Source organism: Saimiri boliviensis, chromosome 10 (genome assembly GCF_048565385.1).
Source record: "Saimiri boliviensis isolate mSaiBol1 chromosome 10, mSaiBol1.pri, whole genome shotgun sequence".
Taxonomy (NCBI): domain Eukaryota; kingdom Metazoa; phylum Chordata; class Mammalia; order Primates; family Cebidae; genus Saimiri; species Saimiri boliviensis.
Genome location: NC_133458.1, coordinates 60693801 through 60715177, shown reverse-complemented (window position 1 = coordinate 60715177; position 21377 = coordinate 60693801). Strand labels below are relative to the sequence as shown.

The 21377-nt window shown below is 34.5% G+C and overlaps 1 protein-coding gene across 3 annotated transcripts in view; it reads left to right on the top strand.

Annotated features, from left to right (window-relative positions):
* The window catches only part of SEMA3A (semaphorin 3A), a 322145-nt gene that overhangs the window by 88668 nt on the left and 212100 nt on the right, over nt 1-21377 (top strand). The window contains exons 1-2 of one of the 3 annotated variants that reach the window (XM_074379342.1): nt 16348-16605; nt 17319-17512. In XM_074379342.1, coding sequence (XP_074235443.1) covers nt 17401-17512 — 112 coding nt within the window. In that variant the 5' untranslated portion in view covers nt 16348-16605; nt 17319-17400. Of the gene's footprint in view, nt 1-16347; nt 16606-16649; nt 16839-17318; nt 17513-21377 lie in introns of those variants that run through there. The other 2 variants (XM_074379341.1, XM_010344878.3) reach the window with 2 other exon arrangements.

The following is a 21377-nucleotide window of genomic DNA, read 5'->3' as shown; positions in this document are numbered from 1 at the left end:
AAAAGAGAATTAATTTCCCCAATGTGATGATGATACATGAAAAACTATGCGTCCTAAATAGTTTTTGTTTTTAGAGTAAATATTTTCATTTTCATTGTGAATTCAAACTTCTAGGACAGAAAATAATTGTTTAATGCCTTTTTATATTTGAGAAGGAGGCAGTATTGATTAGCCAAAATCAGATAATGATTAATTATTTATCTTAGTTTGGTCTCCCAAACCAACTGCAATTTGCAGTTTTGTTTTTTCACCACCAACTCTGTTCTTTGTGGGGTACAGACGTTTTCCACCTAACTCCTTCAAATAGTACATGCAGTGCTCAGCTCCCACATTCATCTTCCATATTTGGCTGACTGCTGTAATAATTTCTACCTGGATATGCATGACATGACTTTCTGCAGTTCTTCCCATGTTAGTTGTTTTATTATCCTAGCTAAAGTTACACTCTTTTGCCTACTCCTCACTGCAGTGCAGAGTTCTGTCCTCAGCCTACTTTTTAATCTCTACATTGATCTTGTCTCCCACATATAGACCAATGTTTGTCTCCGGCATGTGAGTTTTAAACTAATTACCAAATGCTTATGTGTACCGAAAATACAAAATTGTTAGTCTTAAAATCAGCAAGTTCAAAATTCAGCTCCCTTCTGTCTCCTCAGGCATATTCACACCTTTTCTTCTCTTTCTGATCTAAGTTAATGGCTCTATTTATCTGTGCCAAAATAATAGGAATTATGAGAATTTATTTTTATGTATTTTTTTTTTTTTGAGACAGTTTTGTTCTTGTTGCCCAGGCTGGAGTGCAATGGCACAGTCCCGGCTCACTGCAACCTCTGCCTCCAGGATTTAAACAGTTCTCCTGCCTCAGGCTCCTGAGGAGCTGGGATTACAGGTGCCCACCAACAAGCCCAGCTAATTTTTGTATTTTTAGTAGAGATGGGGTTTCACCATGTTGGCCAGACTGGTCTCGAACTCCTGACCTTAGGTGATCTGTCTGCCTTGGCCTCCTAAAGTGCTAGGATTACAGGTATGAGCCACCCACCGGGCCAAGAAATGCTTTTAAAATCCCACTTTGTTATCCTCTTCCTTATGCAACCTTTCACGAAGGCTAGCATATTTGTCTTCTTTATATAAATCTACCATGCTTTCTCTCTTCATATTCAGTTGCCATGTTTTGGGGTTGACTTATCTTGATCTAGACCATTCCATTAAAAACCTACATAGCCTTCCTAGCTCCATATTTGTTTCTAGTAAATACATCACTCCACACTGCAACCCTATGCCATTTTCTAAAACGAAACTTTGTCAATAGCATTCTCTTCCTTAAAATCCTTTCATGGCTTTCATCACCTACAATAGAGTTACAAGCATGACTAAGGCGATGCATTTTTATTTGGCCCCTGCTGACTTCTCCTTTCTCTCCTATTTGCAATTTATACCCTGTTAATGACAAAATTGTTCCCATTTCCTGCACTCACACACGTTCTTCTATTTTGTGGCTTTTTAAAACTTTTGCTGAAGCCTTGGAATGACCTCCTCATCTTTCTACACCTGCTCTTACTCATCATTTAAGATCCAAGTCAGACACCCTCTCCCACAGGAAGCCTCCTAAAAAATCATGTTTGGGCTCAATGCCTATCATCTATATTTTCTGAGCAATAACCGTGCTGTATTTGTTTTTTATTTTTATGTAACTATTTCCTTCATTTGATTGGGACCTCCTCAAGGGCTGGAATCACGTCTTACTCATTTTTTTTTTCCCTGCGATAAATACTTTAGTGTGTGGAAATGATTCCAGGGTCAGAAAATTATGACTATTCGTTGAAATAAGTTGAATTTAAATTATTACCAATAATATTGGTTTTCTTTCTGCTATATGAATATATTGATGTAATCAAGTAAAACATGTAAATTGAACATGTACATTATTGCCTCTAGTAATCCCCTTAGCAATAAAATTAACCTTTCTTTACAAAGTAATAAGAATGGTAGACACCCTCCAGAAACTTTAACTTCAGCCAAGTTCTTCTGGACCACACCAATTACTTTTAATGTCAGAAGGATGTAATCGATTTTATCCCATGTGCTTACTTCAGAGTCTAGTGCAGGAGGTATATTACAAATATTTTTATTTAATAAATTAATATGTTGTTATTGGGACTATTGTAGATATCATTGGATGGTTTGAATGGCAGAATATTATATAACAGGTATTACATTTTATTCTCCAAATAAAATTACAGTTTTACATGGAGAAATATGAATCATTAAATTCTTACTCCTAACCCAAATAATTAAATGTTGCTAATAATTGACATGACACATTTTATGCTACGGTTTTGAAATACACTTTTGGATATACTTTTTTCAGCACTAGTAGAAACTGAAGGTGGAATTTATCTAATCCGTCTCATTCATTTATAGAGAAGAATATTGAGGCCCCAAGAAATTCGTTATCTCGTAACACATAATTGGTTAGTGCCCAAACTGGAAATAGGACTCAGGTTGGGTTTTCTTATCATACAGTACTGTCTCTTTGTTGTTTAATAATATATTCTATGCATTTGACCTAAACCTGAGCCTGCACTCACACAAACACATGCACACACATGCACAGCCTACTACATGGAGTGATTAAATAATAGAATTCTTTCATTGTCATTCTTACTTGGACCACTGAGTAATATAAAAGCCTTAACTCTAAAATTAACTGAATCACTAAGAAGTGGTTACACAATGTTCTCTGCTTTGCAGTTTCATTCCAGATTCTATGCAGGTATATGTAACACAATGAAAATCTGAAAAGAAATATTTAATTCATAGCATACATTAAATAAAACTCTTGGAGGAACAATAAAATTCTAAAATACAAATATCAGTCACAAATATTTCAAATTGAATTAAGGGGTAAATAGGCCACTAGCCCATTAGTTGTAAAATAATGTTATATTTAGATGTTGAATATAATTTCTAGAGCATTATATATACACAGTATCCAATTCTGGTAATGAGACTCCAGTGATAGTGTTTACCTTTAGCTCCATGTATAATGCAGTAATAAGAAACTTGCAATTTTCTATATTCTGAATCTAATTTCTGAAACTAGCCTTTATCACTTTTTGCAAGACTGAAATCTGAGAGTATATATTTGGAATAAGGAAATGGGTCAAAGCCAACTGTTCCACTTATACTTAAGATGCCAGAAATCACTCATGAGTTTGTATCATTCAGTAGAGAAGAGAATTACTTTATGACATATTACTGGAAACTACCTCAGCTTAACTAAATACTAAAGGTAAGAGTATTATCTCTTATCCATGTTTTAAAGTTTATAGTTGAATGATATGCAGATTGTTGCCATATACTTCTAAAAGGCTAGTCTTACATTGTCTCCTCATTTAATTGCAAACTTTTGATGGCAGGGAACATATTCATTTGTCTCCATTCTTAACATTTTAGTACATAGCCTGGCACAAATATTTAATAGCTATTTGAATTATATCAAATATGTACATGTGTGTATATAAAATAGGCATACATGTATATATAAGTATATACATATATACACTTATAGGTAAATGTGCATATGTATGTGCATATGTATAAATGTGTGTATGTATGTATAAATGTGCATGTGTGCATATACACATATATTAAATACACAAGACTAAATGCCTTTAATCTTGGGAGGAATATCTTGGGAGGAAAAACATCCACATAAATGCAGTCTTCTCGCTGTCACACTGTTTTAGGGTCCTCATTTCACACACAGCCTTATTCTCTCACAGCAGTCTTCCTTTATTATAGAGCAAGTGGAGGGAAACCTGCCTCCCACAGCAACAGCTCCACCAACCTCCTCGGAAAAGGAAGACAAATTTTTACTACACCTACAGGAAGAGGATTTAACCTCTTAAATTTTATCGTGCCTTATTTTTAGCTTATGGGTCAGAGAACTCAGCAAAATGAAAGCCATTTTTGTCAAACTTATACCTAGTGAAATTCCATTATTTAAGCATATTTCATCACCCTCAAACAAACTACTCTTCTACACATCCCAAAACAGAACACAGTAATTTCTTCAGTTGAACGTAGTTTCTAAGCATAACCCTTTTAAGCAATTATATTTTAAGTAAGCAAATGGTCTTTGACCAGTTTTATGAATTCTGGGGTTTGTTTTTCAAATTGGTCTTAGTGGGTTATGGAATATGTAGACTCATTTGCATCAGAATTTGATAGAATGGGCAGAGTTCTGAAAATTTTTAGAATTCGTTTCAAATCCTACTTTTACCATTCATCTAAATATCACAATTTTGACAACCAGCTTTGTCTCTTGCTGCCAACCCCACCCTGCGTCTCCCAGGAACCATGACAATAGTCAGGAAGTAATTCACTTACATTTATTGAGTATTCATTGTGTGAAAGGAATGTTACCGGGAATCTCACAGGAAACAGTCCATATGACCCTCACCATTGAAGAGGTCTCTCAATTAAAGCAGTGCTACAAGATGAATATATTTGTAAAATATGTACTTTACTGACAGGATGAATACATGTAAACATGCCCAAAACACCTATATGTATGGTGATTTAACTAATAATGATAATCAGTGTTTGGGTGTCTATAATTAGGATAAATAATTTTGCAAGATTATGTAAAGAATTGAATATTTAAAAATGGGTAATCAAATTAGATAGAATGAGTTACAGAAAAAGATATTTATTATAATATACAATTGCTATAATACATAGAAAATTATGTTTCTCATTTCTTTTTACCATATTGTCACTTGTTTTTGCAGTTGAACAAGAAAGAACTGTAGAAAGTATTGCAAACCCATTTAATAGATAAGTAACAGCAATCAGAGAAAACCCTTTGAAGTAAACTAAATGCCATCTTGGTTTTGTTAGAAATAAACTCGGTGCCACAAAAGAAATAGCACTTGAATATAAATTTTCTCAGCAAGGCAATTTACTTCTATGGAAGCGTGTGTCTCATGGATGGAGCAGTGGTGAGAGCACTCCTGAACAAGGGAGGTGTGTCTTATCCCTGAGGCAGGTAGCCCCTACTGCTGTGTCATTCCCCCATTGGCTAGGATTGCACTGCACAGTCTAGGGTAATTCTGATTGTCTGTTTTAAAGAGAGCAGAGGTATGAGCCAGGGTGGTGAGGAGAGCAGTTTCTAATTACGGAACAGGTGACTAAAGGTGACTCAGATCAGAGCAGGTGACCAGGGGTGACTCAGGACCAAGGAGGTGACCAGGTGTGACTCAGAACAGAGCAGGTGACTAGGATAAGTCAGGCCTCTAAATATATGGGATAGGAGGGTGACGCGCTAGGGGATGTGCAGTTTTGGCAAGAGGAATAGGGGCAGGTAACCGGTGGAACGGATGTCAACTGCTAATTAGCGCTGGCAGGAAGCTTCTTTACGGAAACTAGGGGCAAGGAGAGGAAGAGAATGAGAAAGTTAAATTTTAAAATGAAGAACAAAGAACACAGAAACTGAACATACTGGCATATTGACTCTTTGAAGAGAAACTTGGTTGGAACTCACTGTATTTAACAGTTGCTACAATAAACTAAACTTTTAAAAATTTACCAAAGCAAAATTGGCTTATTTTACTTTCTTTCTTAATGCTTTTAAAGTATATCTTTATTGTGGAGATATTAACATTTAAATAAATCAGAACAGGAAGAATGCCATAGAGTCAATGTTATTTTTATTAAATTATTCTGAAATCGTATGAGGGAAAGGAAATATGATCTAGCTGCTGGGGTTACAAATAGCCCATCACTGTTAGATAGCTGAAGTGCCACATCCTGCATCTTGTTAAATGTAACTCAGTCATCTCTATTTCTAAAAGAAGGGTCTTTATTTTCATCCTGGCACTCTAGTTTTAAAGTAGAATGAAACCTAAGTTTATTTAAAGCTAAAACATTATTATTCCTATAAAATAACTGGTGACATTCAAACCACTTTCTGATAGACTCGATTTAGTAAGAGACTAAGGGGCTTTACACATTTATTGAATTCACATTTGAAAATGATGTTGAATACATGTGAAACAGTATTTTTGAGGGACTACAGTAGGAATAAACTTTTAAAATTCTGGATCATGTTAAAAAACATGATTCTTTAAAGTCTACTGAATGTATCATACTACTGAGAGCTAATAAATCTAGGAATTTTATCATGGATGGATACTTAGGAATAGAAATTATAATTATATTCAGACTGTGGCAATTATATTTTTATGTTTATACTGTTTCTAGACTTCTGGAAATTATGAAAAAATAAATACTGGACATGAATTATTTTGTAAATTTAGATAGCTGTAAGAGTTCATCTTAAGAATTTAAATGACTTTTTTGTGGGTGTCCATTTGCAGATCTGAGAAACTGTTAAAAGATAGTTTCGTAGCTATAATAATTGTCATGTTTTTGCCAAGATATTTTAACAATGACACCAAAGGCAAAGAGAGAATGTTTCTGTTGAAACTATTATAGTAAAAATTACACCAGAATGGAAAATTAACTTATTTACCAGCCAATCAGGATTCCCTAGTGTTCTGAAAACAGCATGAAACAAAACTTGTTGAATAGTTAAAATAGTAAGGAGTGCTATTGACCTATGAGATGGAATGACTTGAAATATAAGTAGTAGCAGGAGATATTCCCATAATAATTGTACAGGTGTTTCACCTGTTGACCCTAACGTTTCTGCTTCCTAAAGTTAACTATGACACTTATCTGGGAAAATAATTTGCTCTGAAACATAAATACTACTAACTCATGAAGTTTGTGACTTAGGTTATTAAAACTCACTCACATGTTGAGGATTTAGTTCTAGTAATGGGTCTTCTAATAATTTAAGGCTTGATTTACCATAAAAGATACATTCTTTCTGTGCAAGCCATGAAAGATGGAGGATCTCAAATGCACATCTGGCCAAGTGAGTCATCAGCAATTTGTGAAGTGGTGAAATGTTGCTCTCCTTCAATTTGCAGCTGCCTGGGGTTATGGGGCTGATTAGCAAAGTCAGCCTCATACTTGTTAGTCTAAGTCATGGTTTCTCTGCTTACTACGGCCTTCTTTAATCTTCATATTTTAATTTAGATGATCTGATTCTTCATGGTCAAACCTACTGCATTTGATATGTAAATATAGCACATTTAAAATCTAGTATGTGATACTTAAAGGGTAACTTTTCAAACCTTAAAATTAATAACAGTTTAGATCCTCCTCTCTTTTGTTTAGCCTTTGTGGTACCTGTGGCAGGTGATTCTCAAGAAGTTGCCTCCTTTTTCTCCTAAACGGCATTTCAGAATCACAATTTTTCTCCCCAATATCAACATGATATCCTTATGCCCATGTTCAATTCTGAAGCCCAGAGGCTTACCTAAACTCTGTGACTGCAAAGTCTGTCTCCACAGTGTCAGGAAGGGTGGGACCCTGGATGTCCAAATATATCTCATTTGCTAACCATGATGGGAGAAGGGAATGATCAACTGCAATCTAGACAAATAAACTGAAATTTATATTATATTGCTATAAATTATGGTCTTGTGACTTAAATCCAGATGTTCTGTCTTATAAGTACATGAATTTTCACAATTGTGGTGCTTTATTTCCTGAGAGTTTCATAACCATCATTCTTAATTATTTAAATTAAAAAAATAGAACATTACCATCTGGAAACACTACACATTTAGAAACATTGTAGAATATTCATTTTGATTATTATCAATATGAGTAACATACTTTGATAGTTCACTGGCGAAGAGGAGTCTTTAATCTCAAAAGAGATATGTAATTTTATAAAAGTTAACAATACAGTTTTCTACACTTTGAAGGAGAAAATAAACTTATTTTTTGTGAACTATAATATAGTTATTTTAGCCGCATGTTAGAATTCTTTCTAATGCCATGGTCTACGCTCCAATGCGTGCTTAACATAAAAGCATTAACAACTAGTGCAATTACATCTACAAAGAGCTGGGCGTGGTAGCTCATGCCTATAATCCCAGCACTTTCGGAGGTCAGGGCAGTTGGATCACCTGAGGTCAGGAGTTTGAGACCAGCCTGACTAACAGGGTGAAGTCCCATCTCTACTAAAAATAGAAAAATTAACTGTGCATTGTGGTGCATTCCTATAATACCTGCTACTCAATAGGCTGAGGCAGGAAAATCACCTGAACCCAGGAGATGGAGGTTACAGTGAGTGAAGATCACATCGTTGCATTCCAGCCAAGGCAACAAGAGCAAAACTCTGTCTTGGAAAAAAATATGTATTATTACTACAAAGAGGTAATTTCTACAAACTGTTAAAACTGGGAGATTTCTGGACACAGTATTTTAGCTATCGAATATACATTTCCCCTGACTAATTTCCATTAATTAATAGGTTAGGCATTACTCTGTGCCAAATTCTATGTGGAGCATTAAAAATAAGAAAAATATAGTTTCTCTTCCCTTTACTATTAGAGTCCACTGAGGAAGTGTATTATGATATAAAGTAATAACTGTAATAGATAAATGCACCCAACACCATAAAACCATAGGAAGAAGGAGCTCCTAGAATACTTGGAAAATATTGTGCTGTATCATGCAAGGCTTTTTCAAAAATATATAAAATAATCCTATATACTGAGTCCTTAATGCAAAATCTTATATCCTGAGTCCCTAATGCAAACTATAGGCAGATTAGTTTTAGGGGAATACAGTGGTCCTTAATCATGAGTAATCCAACAAAATATGTAGACAATCTGTCATCAGCTTGAGTCTTCAGGAAGAATAGAGAAGAAGTTACTAGAAGGTATGAAAAACAGCACAGGAATTGATGAAAAGAATGTAACAGTATAGATGTATTAAAAAATTAAGCACATTATGCCAAAATAGATACAGAAAGATATATAGTTGGTTTATTTGATGTGGGGCAGGAAAAACACAGATAAAGTGGCATTAAGATACTCATGACTAGGAGTATACATCTCTATCCTCAAAAAAACAAAAACAAAAACAAAAAAACTGTGATTAGTTTTGTAAGTCACAAAGACTGGCACCTAAACATAGCCCAAAATTTTGTTGAATTAATGGATAAATATAAAGGAAGCAATGCAAGATATGTGATAGGTAAAATGTTTTCAGTGGTTACCAGTTTTGCAAGTAGAGAAAGACTATATTTAAAATTATGTCTCTGGAAATAAATTAAGTGCACTGGATTGCACACTGTGACAAATACCTACCAAGTCATGTCAACAGCCCAAGAAACAGACTACCACATTAACTCCATTTGTTCAATTTTAGTTTTCTTATTTTCATAAGTGTTTGCAATTTTGACTTAACAGAAAGAGGCTTCACAGCATCATTAAATGTGCAGTGAATATTTCATAGATAAAATTAGACCACCAAAATATCAGATTATCATTATTTTTAAAATTTACAATAAAATTGGATGTATTAACTGTGTAGGACATAGTGTTTTAAAGCATGTATACAATGTGGAATGACTAAATATAGCTAATTAGCATATTCATTTCCTCCCAAAGTTATCACTTCTGTGGTGAGAACACTTTATATTCACTCTCTTAGCATTTTTTTTAGAATTCAATATATTGCTAACTAAGGTTACTGTGTAGAACAATTCTATTAAACATATCAGATGTCATTTCAGCAAAGTGGCACAATGAGAACTACACTCATTGTTTGAAATCATAGGTTCAAAAAATAAGTTAATTTATTTTCCTCATGTATAACCACACATTATGGCAGTTCACTGATAAAATTTTAGTAGAGATAGTAAAGTGTATGTGAGAACAGAACTGGATTGAGCGAACATCGTTTTTGTCTCAAAAGGAATATTATAAAATTCAACTTCATATTTGAGGATCTTTAAAGTGCTTTAGTCACCAAAGTTGTATATCAACATTTAAAAAATCAACTAGGAGAATACTAACATTGTCACTTAAGTCCTCAAGTCAAAACTTTTTCAACTTGAATCTGTAATGTAAGAGGATTCAAAGTTAGACATATTGGATGCTATTTCTGTTCTCCTGATACAACAGAGAAAGGAAAATGAATTTATGTTGATTGACTTTCAAAGAGATTAGTTCTATGAATATGCTCTAAGAAAAAAATGGGATTTTAAAAAACTTATCGTCAATAATAAAAACATTGATAACTAATAAACAAGGCATTTTCTGATCTCCTCCGTAAGGTGACAGCTGCTTTTGTAGCCAAGGCAGTGAAATTAAACCTGGAATATAATGCTACTCTACACATTGGGGGATGGGGAAAGAAGCATAAACTCGATCAAATGATGTTTTACACTTGAGACAATATGGAATAAGAAAGAATAATTGAAATCCGTTTTTTTCTAACTATTGCAAGTTGGAGAAATCTGTGCCCTTAAAAAGCAGAATGCAATGTAGATTGTGAATCACTGTTTGCCAAACAGTTGGTTTTGCCATTATAGTAAACCCTTTTAAGGAGCTTTAATTCTAGGGTTTAGCCTTTCTGTTCTTTATCCTTATCAGTTTCAAAAACATTTAAAACAAAGAAAAAAGGCCTCTTCTGAGGCTATAGAGATTGTAATAAACTTACATCTGAGGTGCAACATTCTTTTTCCGTGGATAACAAAGAACTCTATGCATCTGCTTTGCGTGACTCAGATGTAAAGTAATCCTTTAAACAATATTGCTTAGTCTCTTCACTTTGTTTATTAAGTGTAGATCTACTTATTTGCTTATTCAGTAAAAGAGTGTGTGATATGCCTTTACTGAAAGCAAATAACTAATAACTTAATATCCTGAAACACTCGATAGCCAACCTGCTCATTTCATTTGTATTCCACAGATGCCTCATTTTTTCCTCCTCACTGCCTAGCCTGTACTGATCAGTATTAACAATGGGATTTTTGTCTCACTTGAAAACTTTCTTGTTCCATTTGAGTTGAGGTGGAGACTCTCAAAAAAAAAAAACAAAAAAAAACAAAAAAAAAAACAGGTATTTTCAGTGTTTCACTGCTTTTAATATTTTAGTATTCAGGAATACAGCATTCATTCCTCAGATAATCTCATGAAGAAGCTGTAGTGATAAGACCCTTATGCAGATAGAAATAGCAAAGAGAAAATGCCACTTTAAAACATTCTGAAATGTTAAAAATGTGTTGGATTTAAGAAGACAAAAGAAAAGAGACCATAGAAGCGATAAATCATTCCTATAACTGGATTTTAGCTATATTTGGCAAGTGGGGTACTAAGCATAACTTACGAAATTTTATGCATTGCTCCTCTTGTCACTCTCTCTCATCTCCCACTCAAACCTACTAACCTAATAAAATTCACCTACGGCCTCCATTACTCAAACTCTCAAGAAAAGGACAGTTTACCACTAGAAGACTTTCCCTGTAATTTCTAATAACCTAAATTGTCTAGATTTTTCTTCAAATCTCTGGCCATCATTATTGAATATTTGATCAGTTCTTGTCTCCTTCTGCATTGTTTTAATATTAAGACTAATTACATCAATTCATTTGAAAAACAGGCTGTTTTTATGTTCTAAGTTCCTCTTTACCCTAATATTGTAAGAGAAAACAGGACAACACAAAATTTGTTGTTTTGTTTTGTTTTTTTTCAAACTCTTAAAAATTCAGTCCAGAGAAGAGAAGAGCTTTTTTTACTGAAATCACCATTCATGATGAGGGCGGGTGGTGGGGGGTTGGGGGGTAAGAGAGTCAAAGAGAAAGGGAAAAAGTTAATGCTTCCCTAGGGATTTAATTCTCTTTGCATTTTATCAGTTCCTTCTCTCAATTTATGCTTTCTCATGTTGCTTATACTGAAAGCATTCATAAGGGTCAGATTATGAAAAGTTTAACTCAATTTCTTAAACATTGCTTTTAACCTGCCACCCCATTTCCAGCAACAACTACAATAGTTCCTAAGTCACTATCATTTCTGGCTAGAATGAATAATACATCAACTATTTAGTTTTTCCAATTAATAGAGTGTCTTCGGATCTTCTAAAGAATTTTTTCACCCACACAATTCTTTTATAGAAAAAAAAGGTTCAAATTTCTTGTACTAGAAAAACCCTCATTAATTTCCAACATCAGAAGTCAGAGCAAGGGCAAATGTTTGACTATGACATTTGCTGAAATTCTGTTGATTGTAAGCTTTTCTCAAATACTAATGAAGCATCCTTGGAAGGAAAAAAAATGGAAATAACAGATGTTGAGTGTAAAATAATATGTTTTTTACATGACTCAATTGAAAAACAACTTGCCAAGAGTATTGAAATTTGTGTTTTTAGTACTGGTTTCCTCTTTGGTGTTATTTCTTAGAAGAGCAGGTTAACTAACTCATTTAAAAATTCCTAAGTTAAGGCCGGGCGTGGTGGCTCAAGCCTGTAATCCCAGCACTTTGGGAGGCCGAGGCGGGTGGATCACGAGGTCGAGAGATCAAGACCATCCTGGTCAACATGGTGAAACCCTGTCTCTACTAAAAATACAAAAAATTAGCTGGGCATGGTGGCACGTGCCTGTAATCCCAGCTACTCAGGAGGCTGAGGCAGGAGAATTGCCTGAACCCAGGAGGCGGAGGTTGCGGTGAGCCGAGATTGCGCCATTGCACTCCAGCCTGGGTAACAAGAGCGAAAACTCTGTCTCAAAAAAAAAAAAAAAAAAAAAAATTCCTAAGTTAGTAGTTTCCTTTAAAGACGTCATCTGTTTCTGAGGGTGGCACACACTTTTGGGGAGTTTCTGTATCTGATCACAATAAAATGGGCATGGAAGGTGAATTGCAGAAATAGGTGAGATTATTTAATCAAGTGCAACATAACTTCAGGTACATTTTATTCACTAAATCGTTGAAATACATCTAAAACACAATTTCTCCTTATATTCTTTTATGCACAAATACAGAGAGCATTTCTACCTACTACTCACAGAGAGATTCAGGGTATGCGTAACCTAGGAAAGTACTCAGACTGCTATCTGACAAATTAGGAAACAATACCGTTCTTAAATTATGATGTTTATTACTGTCTAGATTTGTTTCAATAATAGCAAAACATAAAGACTGAACATTTTAAAATTATACACATTGGTTTTATCCAATACATGGAAAGATTAAAAAATACATAGCCAATGTGTAAATACTTTAATAATATTTTCTCTTTTTTTTTTTGAGACGGAGTTTCGCTCTTGTTACCCAGGCTGGAGTGCAATGGCGCGATCTCAGCTCACCACAACCTGCGTCTCCTGGGTTCAAGCAATTCTCCTGCCTCAGCCTCCCGAGTAGCTGGGACTACAGGTGTGTGCCACCATGCCCAGCTAATTTTTGTATTTTTAGTAGAGACGGTGTTTCACCATGTTGACCAGGATGGTCTCGATCTCTCGACCTCGTGATCCACCCGCCTCGGCCTCCCAAAGTGCTGGGATTATAGGCGTAAGCCACCGCGCCCGGCCTTTTAATAGTATCTTCTAAGACTACAGAGGTCTTTACTGAAAAACATGTTAACTAACCTGTTGTGAAGTAGGAAGTATTGTTCCTCTAGAAAATTAAGTACACCATCTAGAAAGTTGCCACTGTAAAAATTTTAGTACTCTTTCTCAATACAGAGTGAGGTAAGGTTAAAAACTACTGATTTATTTGACAGAGAAGTATACAACAGCATGATCATCCTATTAAGCACTTGCTGAAATTTAATTTCATGGCAGGAGTTAATAATATTTGAAAACTTGAATTGTTAGAACACATTAGAAACTTAGTTATAAATAGAGTTAAATATAGTACATGATGTAAATTATGGGTTAGAAAAGTAATTGAAAATAGGCTGCTTTGGGGAAGAAATAAATAAGAATATTTCACTTATACCTAAAATAAAAGGCCAATATAAGGCCAAGCACAGTGGCTTACTCCTGAAATTCCAGCACTTTGGGTGGCCGAGGCAGGTGGATCACCTGAGTTCAGGAATCTGGCAACATGGTGAAACCAGGCCTGTACTAAAAATACAAAAAATTAGCTGGGTATGGTGGCAAGTGTCTGTAATTCCAGCTACTCAGGAGGCTGAGGCAGAAGAATCAGTTGAACCCAGGAGGTGGACTTTGCCATGAGCCAAGATCATGCCACTGCACTCCACCCTGGGCAACAAGAGCAAAACTCCATCTCCAAACAAAACAAAAGGCCAATATAATACTTGTGACTTTTGAAAAGTAATAAATGATACAGTAAAATAAATGATTATTATGTCAAATACAGCAGGTTTTCTCATTTCAGAATTTAGGCCATAGATTCTCAGAGTAAGGAGTAATCTTTGGAGGAGTGGATTAAAATCTGCATTTCGCACATGCAACCAGATTCCCATAGATTCCGATACCTCCCATCCAGGTCCACCCATACTTGCTTCCACTTTAGTTGAGAAATAAGTCGAAGCTTGATTATTCTCAGGTGTTTGGGGATATTAAAAAATAGTTAAATGTCATTTTATTTAACTCTGACCAAAGTCAAATGAGAAGGCAATAGAAAGAAAATATTCGGAATGCTTTTGTAAGTATTTGTGAGGCATTTACTTTCTTCTTTCATTTTTTTATTTAACATTTGGATTATCTATGTGTGAGCAGACATTTCTACTATTTTATAATTTAATCAGTCTAGGACAGCTAGTTTGCCTGAAAAATTTACTATATTCACATTTTTAAAATAAAAAATCTGCAGAGAAGCAAATGTAAGTGCAAACCTATGAAACTTTTAAATATCTGGAAAAACACAAAGATCATAAGTAATTTGAGGGTAAGAAAATATCAAATATAAATAAGCATATCACAGTTTAGAAAAAATAGTTTGTGTACGGGGGTATCTGTGCTACCAACTTTCATGTATCGACATTAATTTAAATTATTTGTTTTATGAAATGAAATAACTGTGTACTGATTTTGTGGTTCAAAGTCTAGACTGAATGTCTTTCTTCCCCAGTGGAGCCAATTTTGACCCTGTTTTATTGAAATTTACTTACAACCTTTTATTTAACCTGGAACACATCAAAATGTCTTAGGATTAGACGTGACACAGGTGAAATGGACACTCTTATAATTATCCTGTTTAGTTTTGACAAAATAAACTTGCTCTTCTATTCTAGAAAACAACAGTAAAGTAAAAATATAAATATATTTTAAGACATGTAAAATATATACTAATGAAAATGGTAAAACTATTTAAAGTATTTAAGCTAATTACACATGAGATTTCAATAGGATAATTCATTAGCCCATTCCTTGAAATAATCCCAAAGCGACATGAATTCCTCTACAGAATGAATGTCTATGGAGAGTAATCCATGGAAGACAGACAAGCCTCTTGTCATTTGTAGCCTTAATCCATTGCCTAGAGCATGAAAAGTGCCCAGGATAACAAGTGTGGGAATCAGTAAAATCAACATTATTTTTGGATTTTATTTTCTTAACAATACTGGCTGATCAATAGGCTTGCGGAAACTGACAAATACAATAAGATCTGCTTGATGAATCAATCTAGTGAAGTGGAGACAGAATTCCTCCTCCCTTCTCCCCATTCTCCCCTCTTTAAATCCTCCTGTTCCTCTTTCTCCTTCTCCACCTACATTCACACAAGCCACACGTCCAAAGGCGAGAGAGAGAGGGCGCTGTGCTTTTTCTATTGGTAGATGGACGTTAAGTAATGAAAGTTGTAGTGACAATGCTTAGATCATTTTCTTAAGAATACTAAGCCACTTTCAGTAGATGTTTGTATTTTTAATTGTGAGACCCACTCTCTCTCTTGAGCCAAGAAGTTTCCATACTGTTGAAGTTGAGTGTCTGGATTCCTAGCGCTGTATCTGGAGGTGGGGGTGGGGAGCGGCGGTAGGAGGAGGTAGGGCAGAAAGAGTTGGGGAATAAAGAAGAGAAAGTTCTGCCCTGTTAACTTTTTTATGCATCTCTAAAGATTCTTGTAAAAACATCATCTTTGAGAAAAACTGAAGGAAAAATAAGAGAAAATTGAGAGGCCACAGACAACATACTTGTTGAGGAAGGAACTAATGGTGTTCCTATGACTGCCTGAATATATGCCTGTATGTCCCACAGAAAATTTAGTAACCCTTCAGCAGCTCATGAAGACACAGAAATATTCTTTTTATGTTACTCTTTGACACTCAGCAGGGACTTTTGTGAACTTTGTCATCTTCCGCTGCCCTTTAAACCAAAACTAGGGAAGTGGCTTTAATTAATGAGATGTGATGCATTAAAAATGTTAGCCAGAGCATTCCAGAAGCTGGAAAACTATAGATGTTTTTAAATTCTGAGTATCCTTTTGAGAATCCCCTGTTGTAATTTATAATTCTCAGAGGACCTATATTTGTCTTGAACTGATTGTTGGAATGGGCTTTACTAGGAATTTCTTCCCTGAAATTGCAGTGGGACAGAGGAAGGGGGTGGTTGAGCCCACGGGGTTAGCTGGGAGGAGGGAATGATCTCTAACAAGGCTTTAAAACCTTCAGTGGTTAAAGTTGTATTGATGAGGATATGTAGACACACAGTCACACACACATATAATGCACAAGTTCAGCAGGATTGCATAATGAACAAGAATTGTAAATTTTGTAGGTAGCAGAATTCAGATTTTTTTAAAATCAAAATTGCACCCAAAAATGGCTATGAAACAACGCTTGCCTTGGGAAGTAAATTTATAGCTACATGCCTTTCACAGGCACGCCGGAGGGTTCTGCTCCCGGCTCGGCTCTAATCTCTACGAGATGTTTTTTGCATGTGTTGTGTGACAGGAGGGAAGGGGAGTGGGTTGAGCTCGCCTGTTCTCCCATTGTCAGCCAGTCTAGTGAGTGTTGGGGAAACCTGTCTGTGGGATCTTGTGTCATCTCCCTCTACGTGCGTACAGGAAAACTCCGCGCTGCTCACGGCTTTTCTCTCTCTCTCTCTCACTCTCTCTCTCTCTTTCTCTCTCTCTCTCTCTGTCTCTCTGTTTCCCTTTCATTCTGCTTCCCCGGAGCCGAATGAAGCAGGGAGCAGGATTAGAGTCCGCCACCAGCTATCAGAGGAGCTTAGATAAAAGGAACTGGTTCTTAAGCACCACTGCAGCAGACCTTGTTAATTTTTTTTTTCTTTCCACACAACAGTTGTGCCTCATTATCCGGTGCCTGGCTCAGATTTTTTTTTTTTTTTTTTTTTTTCTTTTTGGAGGGTTTGAAGTTTCTGTGCTTCAGTGACTGTTACAGAAGAAGAGGTGTTAGTGTTGCCATGAGGTCTTGATTGTCTGCATTTATGAATGAAACTGACCTAAATCACCTGTTACCTCCAGTTTCCAGATTGTTTGAACTTCTCTGGCCGCACAATACAGGAAGGAAGACTAAAGCAGCAAAGGGACCTACAGCGTCTGCAGCATGGGCTGGTTAACTAGGATTGTCTGTCTTTTCTGGGGAGTATTACTTGCAGCAAGAGCAAACTATCAAAATGGGAAGAACAATGTGCCAAGGCTGAAATTATCCTACAAAGGTAAACCTTATTTTTCTTTTATTTGGTTAGCTTTGTAATTAACAGCCCCCCCCCCTTTAATTCCTAGAACTCCCTCCCAACCCCAAATCATCAAACCTTTAGTTTAACCTGGAAAACCTATGTGATTATGTGTCTCTTTCTGAGATGTTTTAAACCCTTTTGTAAAAAGCATGTCTTCTGTTTGATATATGACAATTTAAATGCAAACAAAGAACATTTAATCACGTTTGCTGAAAAGAGCTGTATGCCTGGTACACGCTGATCTGTATATCTTACTATCGTATCGTATGCCTGTTAATTTTTCTGAGTTTACTTCTATTACAATATTTTCTAAAAAACACAAATGCAAAAATGGTCTCTCTGTAGATGTGCATGCCTTACCTATAATAATTACTATGATGAATAGTGTCTTCTTAGTTTTAGACATGAAATGGTTAATCATCATCATGAATATTCAGTTTGTTCAAATCTGACAATCAGATGCTTAACATAAGCAGTAGATCATGGTTTGCCAAGAGAGCATAAACTGGATGAACAGACTAGTTTTTCCACAGTGTGTTATGATGGTACAAAAGACTGTGTATTTGGCTGATTTGTATAAATTTAAAGTCTTTGAAATATTATGTTATTTAATTCTATATGTGCTTGAGTGAGAATTGCAGATACATTACTCTCTGCTTGCGTAGGTAGTTGTGTAAACTTTTCTTTTAAAAAGTATAAATTTAAGAGAATAAAGAGCTTTATCACTAGTACTTTATTTGGTTACAATTTAAAGTATGTGCTTATTTTTTAATGAAGATTTTTTATAAGATGTTTTTTCTACATTTGCTTAGATAGATCTTATTGATAGATGGTGTATAAAGTAATGCTAAAGTAGATCCCACAATGATATACATAAATTTAATGGCAGAAAATATTTCTATATTCCAGGTATTATTAAAATGGAATTAAAGATTAAACTGCTCTAACTCAAGTAGTTTTACTCCCTAAGGTGTTGATTTCTTATGATTCTCAGATTTCTCAAATTGGGGGTGGAGCAGGAGAAGCTCTAATTAAGCTTATTTTTTAGCTTATAATTTAAAAGAAAAATTATTAAATGTATTTGTAGAGATGTCTGTCTACTGTAAATTGCTCTTATGCCAGAAAATATATTCTTTAATTCTCAAATGATGGGGAACATCTCTTTCTGAATGTCCTAGTGTGAATGAGGATCTCAAATAAGAAAGAGAGATGTAATTTTCACACTTTGAATTAGAAAATTAAGCACCTGTTAATGTGTTTATTTGGATTTAGTTCTCGTTAGAGAAAATTCATTGACTTAGAATATCTAGTTATTTTTTGGTATAATGTTTTCCTGGGTATCAGTTTGGGAATAGATTTAAACATCAACAAACAGAAGTGCAATTGTATTTATGTAAGTTTTTTTCTTTTAACAAACCATATAACATTCATTATTTAATTAATTTAGTTAGTGTCTTTAAATTATTTCCATAGTATATGATATTATGGTATCTGTGTTTTTATCAGTTTTGCTTTCTATTTTCACTCCTTGACAAGGTGACAGCAAATAAATCTAAGTTGATTGTCCACATTATCCAAGTTTATGTTCCCTATGAGTAAGTTTTACAAGCAACTTTAGTTCTCAAAGATGTGACTGGCTATTTGTAGTATTTTTAGTTTAACAAGTTAAAAATCATGAAATATATTTTAAAAATCTACTAAGTTTGAATATATCTAAGTGCTAAATACATTTTAAAATAAAAATAGGGAATGATACTTCTTTATTTTGCAAGAATTTTATTTCCATGGTAATAGGTTACTCTCCATGATAGAGGAAGCACTTGTTCTTTCTTTACATTAATAAGATGGCATTTAATTTGAGTATCTTTGGTTGTACACTTTAAACCTGTCCGATGAAGCAAGCTGTATATATTAGCAAGGTGTGTAGATTTGATACTGTCTTAAAAAGCCTTTTTTAGTAGTGGCATGCATTAGAATTATTCTGTACTCCTTTAAGTAAAAAACTGCTCTATAGCTACATAACAATTTCATTGATTTACCTAGAGCTTAATAATTTGGTAAAATAAACTTTGAAATTAACAACAGCAAGAAGAATAAAAGGAGTGGGATGAGGAAATTTTTTTCTGTTATTTTATTAATCTGTCATTACCTTTTGGTCTCTACATCTACATTTGTTTAGCCAAAGCAGGTATCTGGTAGCCAGTTGTCAGTACTTTGTTTCTAAGGTACAATAGAAATTTTTTTTGAGCTACCTCTTGTTTCTCCTTAATTAGATGTCAAACACAGTTAAAACATCCACTGCATCGCCCTTAAAAATATTCCAGCATGATTCATGAAGAGTTAAATCCCTGCCAACCTTAATTTCCCATGGTCACTTGTTTTCAAAGATCCACCATTAACTCTCTCATTGCTCAGGTTGCCAAGATGAAGTTTCAGGCAATCACTGTGCTTGCTTTCCACTTGTCATTTTTGCTTGGTAGGAGATGAATGAGCCTTGATATATTAAAAAAAAATAAAAATAAAAAATAAAAACAGGAAGATAGCTTTGTAGTGGCTATACATATCTAATAAGATACCTCTTTACTTTCTAGGGAAAAGGAATTGTATAGATGTGTTCAGGACCATCTGGAGAAGTGATAATATTAGAAAAATGGGGTATGCTGGCTTTTCCTCTGTACCAATCTGATTTAGAATCCTTATGGGGGAAGAAAATGTGAGAACTCTGTAAATCTCAGCAGTCACATAGAAATTATCCTTAAGAAATGTTCACTCAGAAATACTTTTGTCTTCTTTAAATGTATGTAATATGGCTAAATGGCAAAATTCTTATTTGAAAAGGTGGTACATAAGTGTTCATTTCCTCTACAAAACTAGTGAAATTTCACTTTTCTCATGAAATACTAGAAAATCATATAATCTTCCATTTGGAATATGTGATACAATGAAGTCTTCAGAAAAACCTGCATGAATCACAAGAAAATAATTAGGGTTTGGGTTTTAAACAAATGACAAATGTTCCATCATTCAATGTAATGGGCTATTCCAGGACACTGTGTGCTTCAGTTTTGGTAGAAATCAAAGACACATGCAAGTCTCAATGTGGTGGTGATCCTGCGAATCCAAAGGTTAAATCAATGATTTTAACCTTAACTTCATAGGAAGGACTTAGTAAATAGCACTTTAAAAAGTGGTAGACATTCTGAAGGCTTTCCTTTTTCTATTTTCTAAAGTTTTTTTTTTTTTTTCAGAGTCAAGTTGTTATTGTAAGAACAAGATTATCTATTAAATCAAAATTCTCATATTTATCTTTGCGACAAGAGAAGGTACTTTTATTTAGTTAAAATTTCTGAAGATTTGCAAAAGTTCTTTACCTTTTGTTCAATAGATTACAATTAGTTCAAAATTAATATGAATAATGATTTTCTGATTAAACTTCTTATCTTTCCTTTAAATTTTTCTTTACTTTCATCAGAGCAGTATTTGTGTGTGTGTGTGTGTCTGTGTATACACCAGTACATTTATGTGTACACATAGGTATATACATACATATATTTCAACACATTGAAAATATAACTTTAGTTTATAATTTTATAATTCAGAAAATAACTTCATTTATAATTGTGAAAATAACCTCAGCAATCTACAAGCTGTGAATCACAATATAATTCTTCATAAATAAAATTATTGATTTAAAATAACATTGATATTTTAAATTATACATAGGTGTGTATATATATAAAATAATAGAGTGGGTGCTGTCTTTTGTATCCCATGAAAAGTTTTCATGGATATCTTAAACATTCACATAATAGTATAGGATAGAGTTAGTCTTACCCTAAAAATC